A 14,961-nucleotide genomic window follows, 5' to 3' on the forward strand; every position below is an offset into this window, starting at 1 on the left:
CATTCCCGCTTTTCCCGAAATTCCCAAATTTTGGGGAAATTCCCATTGAAATGAATTGGCCATTTTTCAAACTTCCACCATTTCCACATGTTTCAACCTATTCAAACCATTCCACCTCCAACACATTCCACCATTCTGGAAATTCAAACTTCTCTTTTTCCAAGTTCAAAAAAATTCCAGGATTTCTCAGAATTCCTGCTTTTCCAAAGCCCTATTTTCCCCTTTTTTCTGGCGACCCCTCCTTCCACATTTTTCAACGCATTTCAACCGTTCCACCGTCAAAACATTCCTCTTAATCAGGACAAAAAACAAAGCTGTTTTTTGAACTGGAAAAATTCCCGGTTTTTCCAACCTTCCAGGAATTCCGTAAAAAAATTACTCAATTCAACATGTTACAACTTCAACATTTCTCGACCAATTTGGAAAATTTCAACACCAACCATTTCAACTCATTCCGACCATTCATGTTTTTTACCATTTTCAAAAACATTCCCGCTTTTCCCAAAATTCCCAAATTTTGGGGAAATTCCCATTAAAATGAATTGGCCATTTTCCAAACTTCCACCATTTCCACATGTTTCAACCTATTCAAACCATTCCACCTCCAACACATTTCACCATTCTGGAAATTCAAACTTCTCTTTTTCCAAGTTCAAAAAAATTCCAGGATTTTCCAGAATTCCTGCTTTTCCAAAGCCCTATTTCTACCCTTTTTTTCTGGCGACTACTCCTTCCACATTTTTAACGCATTTCAACCGTTCCACCGTCAAAACATTCCTCTTAATCAGGACAAAAATCAAAGCTGTTTTTTGAAATGGAAAAATTCCCGGTTTTCCTGAAATTCATGGAATTCCGCAATACAATTACTAAATTCAACTTCAACATTTCTCGACCAATTTGGAAAATTTGAACACCAAACATTTCAACTCATTTCGACCATTCAAATCTTTTACATTTTCAAAAACATTCCCGCTTTTCCCGAAATTCCCAAATTTTGGAGAAATTCCCATTAAAATGAATTGGCCATTTTCCAAACTTCCACCATTTCCACATGTTTCAACCTATTCAAACCATTCCACCTTCAACACATTCCACCATTCTGGAAATTCAAACTTCTCTTTTTCCAAGTTAAAAAAATGTCCAGGATTTTCCAGAATTCCTGCTTTTCCAAAGCCCTATTTTCCCCTTTTTTTCTGGCGACTACTCCTTCCACATTTTTCAACGCATTTCAACCGTTCCACCGTCAAAACATTCCTCTTAATCAGGACAAAAAAACAAAGCTGTTTTTTGAACTGGAAAAATTCCCGATTTTCAGCAGCACTTCGCCTTTGGCGTGCTTTTCAGCGGCTGCCTTTTCTCCGTCTCGCTCTCGCGGTATACCGTGCTCCGCGTCTTGCCTCTTGCTCTCCACCTCTCCTCCCGTCTCTCTTGGCTGTCACCCTTTTATAGACAGACAGATTATCTGATTGTGCCCAGCTGCCCGACCCACGCACCTGTAGTCCATTTGGACGCGGGTCCGCAGGCCACGCCCCCTCGCTGCCATCTTGGAGCCGGCCCCGCCTCTCCACAAACCTATAATATAAATTGAAAATGATTTGCAAATACATTATATTCTCTTTTTATTAACGTATTACACAACTTCAACTGGGTTTGGGTTTTGTACTCTCATTCTCCTGATCAACAAATTAAAAGTCATCAAAAGGGTTGTAGTGCAAAACATTGAAGACGATCTTTATTGTTCACAGTTAAACACAAGCCACGGCTTTTTAAAAAAAACGTCCTTTTTTGTCGTCCGGTCCAGAGTCCCGCTTTTCTTCACGTTGTGCAGATTGTACCTTCCATCTTTAGCTTTTGCTTGAATTGACTACGGTTGGCATTGAAAGTGGATTGTTGAACATGCTATAGATAGTGGCGGCAGAAGGAAATGACCTGGTGGACAACAGGATTCAGAGAGAAATACTTGAATGGAAAGAGCTTGGTCACGTCATGATCTCAGTCCAGATCTCACTGGACAAAATACAAAAACTAATAAATACAGGTCAGGATGCGGCATCTATAAAAATGCATAAATAGTCTTTTGTTTCATACACTTCCCATTTTGTATCCATGTGGAAATGCTCATCTACATACAAACATACAGCCGGATTTTGGACAAAATCTCACTGGAATTGTTGGAAATGTTTGCTTGGATCCTCAACAATGATATGGTCTTTCTTTTTTTTTTTACCTTCTTGTCCATATTTTGTCCTAAATTTGCTGTCAGGAAAAGCTTTTTTTTTTGGGCCATGCACACCAGGATGGAGGAGGCACTACTTGCTCAGCTTAGCTTATCAAGGAATAAGTGTTGGAAAATGAAAGCACCGTTCAAGACTCAACGTTGCAGAACTTGGACTGCTTCCTTTCATGACTATTTACATTGTCACATCAAAACTATGAATGTGGAGTTGTGTACTTAACAAAAGGTGAAATAACTGAAAACATTTCTTCAAAATAGCCACCCTTTGCACACTCTTGGCATTCTCTGGATGAACTTCAAGCACACCTGTGACGTGAAAATTAAGCTCATGAAGAGAATGCCAAGAGTGGTAGGTGCAGCTTAAATACCTCTATAGTCCGGAAAATACCGTAACATGTGTTATTAGTTCAAATTCACACTTTTTTACGGTCAGGACATTCTTTGTTTCGCGTTTGGGTGTTTTTTTTCCTGTGTTTCCGGGTTCGTTTCCTGTTTTGCGCTCTTATTTTGGTTCTACTTCCTGTTGTTTTGTTTGCATTCTGCCGCGGTAGCTTTAAATCCATTTCTGAGCGCTTCCCACTTCAGAAAGAAGAATTTATTTAAAGCTACTGCCACAGAATGCAAACAAAACAACAGGAAGTAGAACCAAAATAAGAGCGCAAAACAGGAAGTGAGCCCAGACACACAGGGAAAAAAAACACCCAAACGCTAAACAAAGAATGTACAAGTTGTAACAAATCGAGAGAATGCCAAGAGTGTTTGTAAACATGCGTATTTCTTCTTTTTCGTTTTTTTTAAACACCGGTGCACTCTATAGTCCGGAAAATACTGTAACAAAATGTGTTATTAGTTCAAATTCGCACTTTGTTACAACCTGTACATTCTTTGTTTCGCGTTTGGGTGTTTTTTTCCTGTGTTTCCGGGTTCGCTTCCTGTTTTGCGCTCTTATTTTGGTTCTACTTCCTGTTTTGTTTGCATTCTGTCGCGGTAGCTTTAAATCCATTTCTGAGCACTTCCCACCTCAGAAAGAAGGATTTAAAGCTACTGCCACAGAATGCAAACAAAACAACAGGAAGTAGAACAAAAATAAGAGTGCAAAACAGGAAGCGAGCCCAGAAACACAGGAAAAAAACACCCAAACGCAAAACAAAGAATGTACAAGTTGTAAAAAATCGAGAGAATGTCAAGAGTGTTTGTAAACGTGTGTATTTCTTCTCAAGTCTGGTAGGTTTTTTTTTTAAACACCGGTGCACTCTATACTCCGGAAAATACCGTAACAAAATGTGTTATTAGTTCAAATTCGCACTTTGTTACAACCTGTACATTCTTAATTTCGCATTTGGGTGTTTTTTTCCCGTGTTTCTGGGCTCACTTCCTGTTTTGCGCTCTTATTTTTTGTTCTACTTCCTGTTTTGTTTGCATTCTGTCGCAGTAGCTTTACCCCATTTCTGAGTGCTTCCCACCTCAGTAAGAAGACCTGCTCAACTCTTTGGAGTATTAGTAGAACAGTACAGCTACTGCGACAGAATGCAAACAAAAACAGGAAGTAGAACAAAAATAAGAGCGCAAAACAGGAAGTGAGCCCAGAAACACAGGAAAAAAACACCCAAACGCGAAACAAAGAATGTACAGGTTGTAACAAAGTGCGAATTTGAACTAATAACACATTTTGTTACAGTATTTTCCGGACTATAGAGTGCACCGGTGTTTAAGCCACACCTAGAGTATGTGTGAACATATGTATTACTTCTCAAGTTTGGAAGGTGCAGCTTAAACACCGGTGCACTTTATAGTCCGGAAAATACCGTAACAAAATGTGTTATTAGTTCAAATTCGCACTTTGTTACAACCTGTACATTCTTAATTTCGCATTTGGGTGTTTTTTTCCTGTGTTTCCGGGTTCACTTCCTGTTTTGCGCTCTTATTTTGGTTCTACTTCCTGTTGTTTTGTTTGCATTTTGTCGTAATAGCTTTAAATCCATTTCTGAGCGCTTCCCACCTCAGAAAGAAGAATTGATTTAAAGCTACTGCCACAGAATGCAAACAAAACAACAGGAAGTAGAACAAAAATAAGAGCTCAAAACAGGAAGTGAGCCCAGAAACACAGGAAAAAAACACCCATGTGCCAAGAGTGTGTGTAAACATGTGTATTTCTTCTCAAGTTAAACACCGGTGCACTCTATAGTCCGGAAAATACTGTAACAAAATGTGTTATCAGTTCAAATTCGCACTTTGTTACAACCTGTACATTCTTTGTTTCCACTTTGGGTGTTTTTTTCCTGTGTTTCTGGGCTCACTTCCTGTTTTGCGCTCTTATTTTTGTTCTACTTCCTGTTGTTTTGTTTGCATTTTGTCGCAGTAGCTTTAAATCCATTTCTGAGCGCTTCCCACCTCAGAAAGAAGAATTGATTTAAAGCTACTGCCACAGAATGCAAACAAAACAACAGGAAGTAGAACAAAAATAAGAGCGCAAAACAGGAAGTGAGCCCAGAAACACAGGGAAAAAAAACACCCAAACGCTAAACAAAGAATGTACAAGTTGTAACAAATTGAGAGAATGCCAAGAGTGTTTGTAAACATGCGTATTTCTTCTTTTTCATTTTTTTTTAAACACCGGTGCACTCTATAGTCCAGAAAATACCGTAACAAAATGTGTTATTAGTTCAAATTTGCACTTTGTTACAACCTATACATTCTTTTTTTTCGTGATTGGGTGTTTTTTTTCCTGTGTTTCTGGGCTCACTTCCTGTTTTGCGCTCTTATTTTTTGTTCTACTTCCTGTTTTGTTTGCATTCTGCCGCAGTAGCTTTACCCCATTTCTGAGTGCTTACCACCTCAGTAAGAAGACCTGCTCAACTTTTTGGAGGATTAGTAGAACAGTACAGCTACTGCGACAGAATGCAAACAAGACAGGAAGTAGAACAAAAATAAGAGCGCAAAACAGGAAGTGAGCCCAGAAACACGGGAAAAAAACACTCAAACGCGAATAAATTCACATGTTTACATCCACTCTTGGCATTTTCTCCATGAGCTTCAAGAGGTAGTCACCTGACATGGTTTTCACGTCACAGGTGTGCTCGAAGGTCATCCGGAGAATGCCAAGAGTGTGGCTATTTTGAAGAAACTAGAATACAAAACATGTTTTCAGTTATTTCACCTGTTTTTGTTAAGTACATGACTCCATTCATAGTGTTGATGTGACAATCTACAATGTAAATAGTCATGAAAATAAAGGTGTGGCCACACCTGTACGGTGTATACTTCACATTTGACACTTTAAACCCTCACCATTATTGTGCAGGAGCAAAAAAAAAAAGGAAAAAAAAGCAGTGCTTGGTATGAACGGAACAAGATTGGACCTAACCGCTTGTCAGACATAATTGTCTGGGAGGGGGGGAAAGAAAGAAGTGAAATCCTGTTGTCCACTCCAAGAAATGGAACAAATAACACTGACTTTCAAAGAGTTGTCTTCTCAATCTTCAGTCTTCCTGGGCTCTAACTGGGCTCGTGATGAGTTTCGTTGTAGTCCATGATCTTTAGCTGCTGCTGTCTGGGCCGCCCCGCCCCCGCCCCCGCCGAGACTCCGCCTCCTCCTCCTCCGGTCTTCCTACGGGGGCTTTCCTGACTGGGGGCCCGCTGCCTGGGCTCAGAAGGATCCTTAAAGGTGACAGGAGTCGGGGCTTGAGACGGGATGGTGGGAGTAGAGGAGGGTGCCGGGCCGACGTAAACGGGGCAGGGCGACTCCGTGCACGGCTCGGTCTTCGGGCCGTGGGCGAGGCCGGCGATTGAGGGCGGCGACACCTGCGGCTGCTCCTCGTCACACTGGCTCTCGCTTTTGTTGCGGAAAAGCTCGCGCGCCCTCATGCCCAGGAAGCTTTTGGCGCTGGGGTAGGAGCCCACGGTGGGTGGCGCGTCAGAGGCGGGCAGAGGTGCAAGGTGGGTGTTGGACAGGGGGGACGGGGGGTCTAGCTCTTGGCTGCCGTTGACAGAACTCTTGGAAGATTTGCTGGCCTTTGGTTGCCCTGCTAATAAAGTGCTGCCGTTGCCGCAGGGAGAGTCTTGTGGTGGTCTACCGTCGGACTCCTCCTTGGTGCAACTTTTACTTGGTCCGTCAGGCACCAGGAACCTGCACAAAAAAATAAGGATTTTATACTATTAAACTATTAAAAAAATAGACTGCATGATTTTTAAGTACAGTAATGTACACTTTGTGCGGTTTCTCATACATTTATGTACTAATGGGGACCCGCCACAATTACCGTATTTTCGGCACTATAAGGCGCACCTTCAATGAATGGCCCATTTTAAAACTTTGTTCATATACAAGTAAAAGCCAGTAAATTAGAATATTTTGAAAAACTTGATTTATTTCAGTAATTGCATTCAAAAGGTGTAACTTGTACATTATATTTATTCATTGCACACAGACTGATGCATTCAAATGTTTATTTCATTTAATTTTGATGATTTGAAGTGGCAACAAATGAAAATCCAAAATTCCGTGTGTCACAAAATTAGAATATTACTTAAGGCTAATACAAAAAAGGGATTTTTAGAAATGTTGGCCAACTGAAAAGTATGAAAATGAAAAATATGAGCATGTACAATACTCAATACTTGGTTGGAGCTCCTTTTGCCTCAATTACTGCGTTAATGCGGCGTGGCATGGAGTCGATGAGTTTCTGGCACTGCTCAGGTGTTATGAGAGCCCAGGTTGCTCTGATAGTGGCCTTCAACTCTTCTGCGTTTTTGGGTCTGGCATTCTGCATCTTCCTTTTCACAATACCCCACAGATTTTCTATGGGGCTAAGGTCAGGGGAGTTGGCGGGCCAATTTAGAACAGAAATACCATGGTCCGTAAACCAGGCACGGGTAGATTTTGCGCTGTGTGCAGGCGCCAAGTCCTGTTGGAACTTGAAATCTCCATCTCCATAGAGCAGGTCAGCAGCAGGGAGCATGAAGTGCTCTAAAACTTGCTGGTAGACGGCTGCGTTGACCCTGGATCTCAGGAAACAGAGTGGACCGACACCAGCAGATGACATGGCACCCCAAACCATCACTGATGGTGGAAACTTTACACTAGACTTCAGGCAACGTGGATCCTGTGCCTCTCCTGTCTTCCTCCAGACTCTGGGACCTCGATTTCCAAAGGAAATGCAAAATTTGCATGGTTGGGTGATGGTTTGGGGTGCCATGTCATCTGCTGGTGTCGGTCCACTCTGTTTCCTGAGATCCTGGGTCAACGCAGCCGTCTACCAGCAAGTTTTAGAGCACTTCATGCTTCCTGCTGCTGACCTGCTCTATGGAGATGGAGATTTCAAGTTCCAACAGGACTTGGCGCCTGCACACAGCGCAAAATCTACCCGTGCCTGGTTTACGGACCATGGTATTTCTGTTCTAAATTGGCCCGCCAACTCCCCTGACCTTAGCCCCATAGAAAATCTGTGGGGTATTGTGAAAAGGAAGATGCAGAATGCCAGACCCAAAAACGCAGAAGAGTTGAAGGCCACTATCAGAGCAACCTGGGCTCTCATAACACCTGAGCAGTGCCAGAAACTCATCGACTCCATGCCACGCCGCATTAACGCAGTAATTGAGGCAAAAGGAGCTCCAACCAAGTATTGAGTATTGTACATGCTCATATTTTTCATTTTCATACTTTTCAGTTGGCCAACATTTCTAAAAATCCCTTTTTTGTATTAGCCTTAAGTAATATTCTAATTTTGTGACACACGGAATTTTGGATTTTCATTTGTTGCCACTTCAAATCATCAAAATTAAATGAAATAAACATTTGAATGCATCAGTCTGTGTGCAATGAATAAATATAATGTACAAGTTACACCTTTTGAATGCAATTACTGAAATAAATCAAGTTTTTCAAAATATTCTAATTCACTGGCTTTTACCTGTATGTTTATTATTGCAATTTAGTCCTTAAATAAAATATGTGAACATACTAGACAACTTGTCTTGTAGTTTGGTTGGGCCTGGTTAGCGCCGTGCATGGCAGCTCCCGCCATCAGTGTGTGAATGTGTGTGTGTGAATGGGTGAATGTGGAAATAGTGTCAAAGCGCTTTGAGTTCCTTAAAAAAAGGTAGAAAAGCGCTATACAAGTACAACCCATTTACCATTTAGTAGTAAGTAAACAAACAAAGACTCCTAATTAGTCTGCTGACGTATGCAGTAACATATTGTGTCATTTATACACCTATTATTTTGTACACATTATAAAGGACAAGCTGTAAAAATGGATTATTACCGTATTTTCCGCACTATAAGGCGCACCTAAAAACCACAAATTTTCTCAAAAGCTGACAGTGCGCCTTATAACCCGGTGCGCTTTATATATGAATTAATATTAAGATTCATTTTCATAAAGTTTCGGTCTCGTAACTACGGTAAACAGCCGCCATCTTTTTTCCCGGTAGAACAGGAAGCGCTTCTTCTTCTACGCAAGCAACCGCCAAGGTAAGCACCCGCCCCCATAGAACAGGAAGCGCTTCTTCTTCTACTGTAAGCAACCACCCGCCCGCGTAGAAGAAGAAGTAGCGCGCGGATATTACCGTACGTTTCATTTCCTTTGTGTGTTTACATCTGTAAAGACCACAAAATGGCTCCTACTAAGCGACAGGGATCCGGTTCATGAAAAGACGCAATCTCTCCATCCGCACACGGATTACTATTTCACAGCAACTGATATTCCTGTGAACCGCACCGTGGATACAACGGGAGCACGTACGGTGAATATTCGCACCACAGGGAATGAGAAGTCATCCTTCACTGTGGTTCTAGCTTGCCATGCTAATGGCCAGAAACTTCCACCCATGGTGATATTCAAAAGGAAGACCTTGCCAAAAGAGACCTTTCCAGCCGGCGTCATCATAAAAGCTAACTCGAAGGGATGGATGAAGAAAAGATGAGCGAGTGGTTAAGGTAAGTTTAAGTTTACGCGAAGAGGCCGGGTGGCTTTTTTCACGCAGCTCCGTCCATGTTGATATACGACTCCATGCGCGCCCACATCACGCTGGTTTTAATATATTATTAAAGTTTGACTGACCTGTTTGACTGACCTATTTGACTGTTTTTTTGACATTCCTTTAGCGCAGTTAGATGCGGCTTACAACACGGGGCGGCTTATAGGTGGACAAAGTTTTGAAATATGCCGTTCATTGAAGGCGCGGCTTATAACCCAGGGCGCCTTATGGTGCGGAAAATACGGGTAATCTACTTGTTCATTTACTGTTAATATCTGCTTATTTTCTCTTTCAACATGTTCTATCTACACTTCTGTTAAAATGTAATAATCACTTATTCTTCTCTTCTTTGATACTTTACATTAGTTTTGGATGATACCACAAATTTGGGTATCGATCCGATACCAAGTAGTTACAGGATCATACATTGGCCATAACTTAAGTCCTCATGTGTCCAGGGACGTATTTCCTGAGTTTATAAACTATGCTAAAAAAAATACTGTCGTAATCATAGTAGTATCAACTAGATACGCTCTTGTACTTGGTATCATTACAGTGGATGTCAGGTGTAGATCCACCCATGGCGTTTGTTTACATTGTGACGCCAGTGAGCTATTGTATCCTCCTACAGTGTGTAGTGAAGCATGTTTAGCTATTCCTCGTCCTACAGTGATAATGATACTTGTACGATACTTACTTTACTTGTTAAGATGTAGATTGCTGAGATACAGTGACGAATTTGCAATGATAAACATTGATTGATAATTGAAGTCACTACAAACCTGGAGTCAGTAGCTGTGTGCGGCTCAGCTCTGCCCCCTGGTGGTAAGCCAGAAGCCCGGTTAGCTGGAGCCTCCGTCTCTACTTTGCTGTAGAGCTGCAGGAGTTCAGTCTGGAGGAGTTGAGTTATTCTCCTCTGAGCCTGATACCTGCTGTCTGAGGCCTGAAGTTCTACCCTGGAGGGGGAAACCGGAATGTGGATGAGAAGGGGGGGGGGGGGAGAAAGAGCGTGTAAGAAGAAGTATGTGAATTGTTCAATATGAACAAGAGATGTACACAAAACCAATTAAGAGGGTTAAATTCTGCAGAGACATTTGGAGGATATCCATAAAGCTTTTAAATAGTGTTGAGTTTGTGTTTATTTGGAACATGCATGCATACAACATGATACATCACACATGCATGCATTAGAGATGTGCGGTTTGCGGACACAACCGCCCGATCCGCGGATTATCCGTGGATCGGGCGGATGAAATTTAAAAAAAATTAGATTTTATCCGCGGGTCGGGTCGGGCGGTTGAAATAAAAAAAAATTAGATTTTAAATAGATTCAGGCGGGTGGCAGTTAAACCAATTGGGAAATATATATACATAGTTAAATGTTGTTACCCACATACGAAAAACGAGCAGGCACCTGCAGCATATGCCACAACAGAAGAAAAAACAAAAAAAGAGATGGACACTTTTACGGAGCGGAGAAGGGACGCCTCGCCGGGGTCCGGGACCGAGGCCCCTTCCCTCGAGAGGGCCCCACCGGGAGCCGTAGCTGAGGCGATCCACGAGAAGGGCCCGACGCACGTCCAGGGTCACCACCGCGCCCACCGCACCGACACCCCGCCTCGTCCTCCTTCGCCGCGGCCGGCGTCACGCGCAGCAGGTAAGCAGCTTACCTGCCCGCCACCCCCGTGGCCGGGGGCTCGTAACAGGGGTCACTCCGCGCGCTCCGCCCGCGCAGCTTACCTGCCCGCCACCCCTGTTGCCGGGGGCGCGTAACAGGGATCACTCCGCGCGCAGTGCGCTCACGAAAGGGGTGGGGCTCACCCTGGTTGATATAGACAGCAGGACGGTGGCCATGGAAGTTGGAACCCGCTAAGGAGTGTGTAACAACCCACCTGCCGAATCAACTAGCCCTGAAAATGGATGGCGCTAGGGCGTCGGGCCTATACCCGGCCGTCGCCGGCAGCGAGACGCGCTTGGAGGTGCGCTCAGCGCGGCTCCCATATGATTGCGCACTGGTGTGCGTCTGGGTCGTGACAGCGTGGCACGCGAATGTCTGTGCTGCATTGGATCAGTCTCCTTTCTTTAACAGGCAAAAGCTTTATAACCTCACTAATGCCTTGCATCGTCTATATTAGATATATAACAACGGGCGGGTGCGGTTCTGATCAAATGTTAAGTCGGGTGGATGGCGGATGGTTGACGACTTTCTGATGCGGTTGCGGATGAAATAATTGCCTATCCGCGCATCTCTAGCATGCATACAACATGATGCATCACAATTTCCAGTTTCTCTATTCAACATGATCGAAAAGGAGTAGGAAGAAGCAGAGCTTATTTAATCCTACCCCTTTTCCTTTACATGGCAGTCGCTAAAATTTTTGTTGACTTCCTGTTCTCAATTTATTCACAATATATTCCATAAGTAATCGCAATAAAAATAAATAAATAATAATTAGTGAAGTAAGTTATATTTCATATGGTGAGATAAATAAGATTATCTAGAAAATGAATGGATAGATGAGATAAATTCAGAATGTTTATCATGGTTCTTCTTCTTTGTACTTTGTAAACACTTTAAGCTTGAAGAGTTTCTTGTAGTGGATCATATTAGTACATTTTAGAGCGATATAGTCGATATATTGCGGGTTTGTCTCTGTGCATACCTGCCAACTTTTGAAATCAGAAAAACCTAGTAGCCAGGGTCCAAGGGCCGCAGGCCCCGGTAGGTCCAGGACAAAGTCCTGGTGGAGGGTTCAGGGCTTCGCCCCCCGACGCAAAATGATTATTAGCATTCAGACAGGTTAAAATGTTGCTAAAACCATCACTTTTCTATCAGTCACAGTGACTTTTCAAAACAAAAATATTACAGCAAAAATCATATGGGTTGATTGGCATGTTTATTCTGTAAGCTAACTTCAATAGTTTGAAATTATTTTGACAGTTAATGCCAGTTATCTTGTCAACCTTTCACAAGACTTCAATTTGTTAATTGAAAGTATAAACAGTATAAACACTTTTTACAGTAAACAAATGGTAAAACAGTACTAAACAATTCCATTAAAAAAAAAATTGGTGTCATTATTAACTTTCTGTCCAAGCTTGTATAATCTACTGCCTTGTTCAATTGTAAAAAATATTCTGTGCCTAAAATTCACATTTCTATCACAATTATCATACTGTAAACATGGTAAGCTAACTTCATTAAAATTAATAGTCCTGTCAATAGCATGGAATTACAATTCAAATGTAGTTTTTTTGTAAGCCTTTCAAAAGAATTCAAAATATGAAAAATTAATGAAAATTAATTTAAGCCATCAGACACTTGAAAAGTGGCACATCACATCTCTAATGTAATCATTTGAACTTTTCAACAGAAATAGCACTGCAAAAATATTAAGGACATACTTCTGTATTTTGGTAGTTATGCTGTCAACATTTAACAAGATTTCTTCAACTTGGACTTGAAAGCATAAATAATATAAACACTTTTAACAGTATGTCGTGCTGTGAAATACAGCCGACAGGATCGCGCACCAAACACGAAGCAAGGCCAAAGTGCATGGTGCAGGAGAACAAAGGACTTCTTTCATTTAAGGTTTGTGATAAACCATCAAACTCATTCGTTAAAAGGACTATAGTAATATAAAGCGAATTTTTCTGGACATTATCATGCAAGAAAAGTTTATTTTTGGGACCGCGATCACCGCGTAATGATTTTTAAAGGTTGCATTACAAACATTTAACTGTCCCATGTGATCAGCCAGTGCGATTGGAAATCCATGCTCAATTATTGCCTCCGTAAATAAAACTTCGGCATTTATCACATCCAAAGAATCTGTTTGGGCGACGAAAAACGTTGAAAGTTTTCCACTTGTATCGCTAGCAACGGCATTAGACTTGTGTTTTTTTGTCCCAACGTGGTCTTTTACATCGCTAATTCCTCCGTGTCCGATCGAAAAATCTTGTCTGCACAAGGTGCAATTCGCGTAGTTTTCACCCTTTTTTTTTTTTTTAATTAATGAAAACCCGTATTTTTTATCACTGCAACCGTAACCCGGAATAGGTTGATGAAAACCGTACGAATTACGGGAAAACCGGAGTAGTTGGCAGGTATGTCTGTGCGATATAGAAAATGACTATATGGTGATATTGGAGTATACGATCTCACGCAGTTGCTTTTAGCTGCGGGCATTACACTACAGGCTCTTCTCACTCTTCCTAGTCTCTCCTTCTCACAGAGACATAAAACAAGCGCACCTTCTTACGTACGTCACATACTGTCGCGCGTGCAACGTCATACGCCCTCGCCGAGCAGAGAGGTAACGGCATGGTAACAATAGCTGTGATGCTAGCGGAGTGGTCATACGAGAGAAAGAAGGTGCGAATCTGGTAACAAATGAAGGAAGAATTAATTCCCAAGAAAAACAGCACAGGGTCCATCGTCTGGCGGTGGTTTGGCTTCAAGCGGGAAGATGTCAAGTATGCGGCAAAAGCGTTGCCACAAAAAGTAGCACCACTGCTACTTTGTAGCATGACTTGAAAAATCACCCGCTAGACAATGAAGAGTGCTTGAAACTCTACATGTCAACATCTCCGTTCGGTGCCACACCAACAAAATACCCAAGCAACCATTTCCAGATCAACACCGTATGAAAAAACTAGTCAACAACAGAAGGAGATAACGTCCGCAGGAACCTACCACATACACTATTTGATTTCCTATTATGCAGCTCATTTTTATTTGACACTTATTGAAATATCTTGTGTGACATCATGCACAAAAGTGCACTTTATTTGTTTTAAACTATTGTAGTGGCGTTCTGTACAAAAAGTGCACTTTAATTTAGTGTTGTATTGATATGTCATCTTAGTGACATCATGCACAAAAGTGCACTAATAGCTTGTTTTAAAATGTCTCTGACAATCTTGCACTTTGTTTTGAAATGACATGAATGTTTGTGCCACTGCTTAATAACTGTTTAATAAATACTGACCTTTTTATATAATAAAATAACATCTATGAATTAGTATACAACAGTTTTGTAATATGTAATTAATTAATTCAGTCATTATTAACATACTGAGATGAAGAATATCTTATTTTCAATAAGGTTGAAAGTATTTCTCATAATTCTTCTTCTTTGTGCTCTGTAAGCACTATTATTTTGAACAACCTCTTAAACTGGATCATATCAGTACAATTTTTAACTTCTTTACTTAATCCATTCCATCATTTAATTCCACATACTGATATGCTAAAAGTTCTAAGTGTTGTACGTGCATATAAATGTTTTAAATTATTTTTTTCCTCTAAGGTTATATTTCTCCTCTTTAGTTGAGAAGAATTGTTGTACATTTTTTGGTAGCAGGTTATAGTTTGCTTTGTACATCATTTTAGCTGTTTGCAATTTTACCAAATCACCGAACTTTAATATTTTTGACTTAATAAATAAAGTGTTTGTATGTTCTCTATATCCAACATTATGTGTCAGTCTAATTGATCTTTTTTGTAACACGGTTAGCGAATGTAGCGCACATTTGCAGTTATTTCCCCATATTTCTGCACAATAACTCAGATATGGTAACACTAGCGAGCAGTAGAGAATATGTAGTGATTTTTGGCCCAGGACATATTTTGCTTTATTCATTATTGAAATGTTTTTTTGCCACCTTATGTTGTATGTTTTGTATATGAGATTTCCAGTTCATTTGATCATCTATTAATACTCCCAAAAATCTAGTTTCTT

The 14,961-nt window shown here is 41.2% G+C and overlaps 1 protein-coding gene across 1 annotated transcript in view; it reads right to left on the reverse strand.

Moving 5' to 3' along the window:
* Nucleotides 1-5,267: 5,267 nt before the first annotated feature.
* Nucleotides 5,268-14,961, reverse strand: part of tsc1b (TSC complex subunit 1b) — an 82,839-nt gene continuing 73,145 nt past the window's right edge. Inside the window, exons 21-22 of the mRNA XM_072915360.1 lie at nt 9,997-10,170; nt 5,268-6,362 (exon numbers count right to left, since the gene is read on the reverse strand). Coding sequence (XP_072771461.1) covers nt 5,732-6,362; nt 9,997-10,170 — 805 coding nt within the window. The 3' untranslated portion in view covers nt 5,268-5,731. The remainder of the gene's footprint in view (nt 6,363-9,996; nt 10,171-14,961) is intronic.

This window comes from Nerophis lumbriciformis, linkage group LG20 (assembly GCF_033978685.3).
Source record: "Nerophis lumbriciformis linkage group LG20, RoL_Nlum_v2.1, whole genome shotgun sequence".
Lineage (NCBI taxonomy): Eukaryota > Metazoa > Chordata > Actinopteri > Syngnathiformes > Syngnathidae > Nerophis > Nerophis lumbriciformis.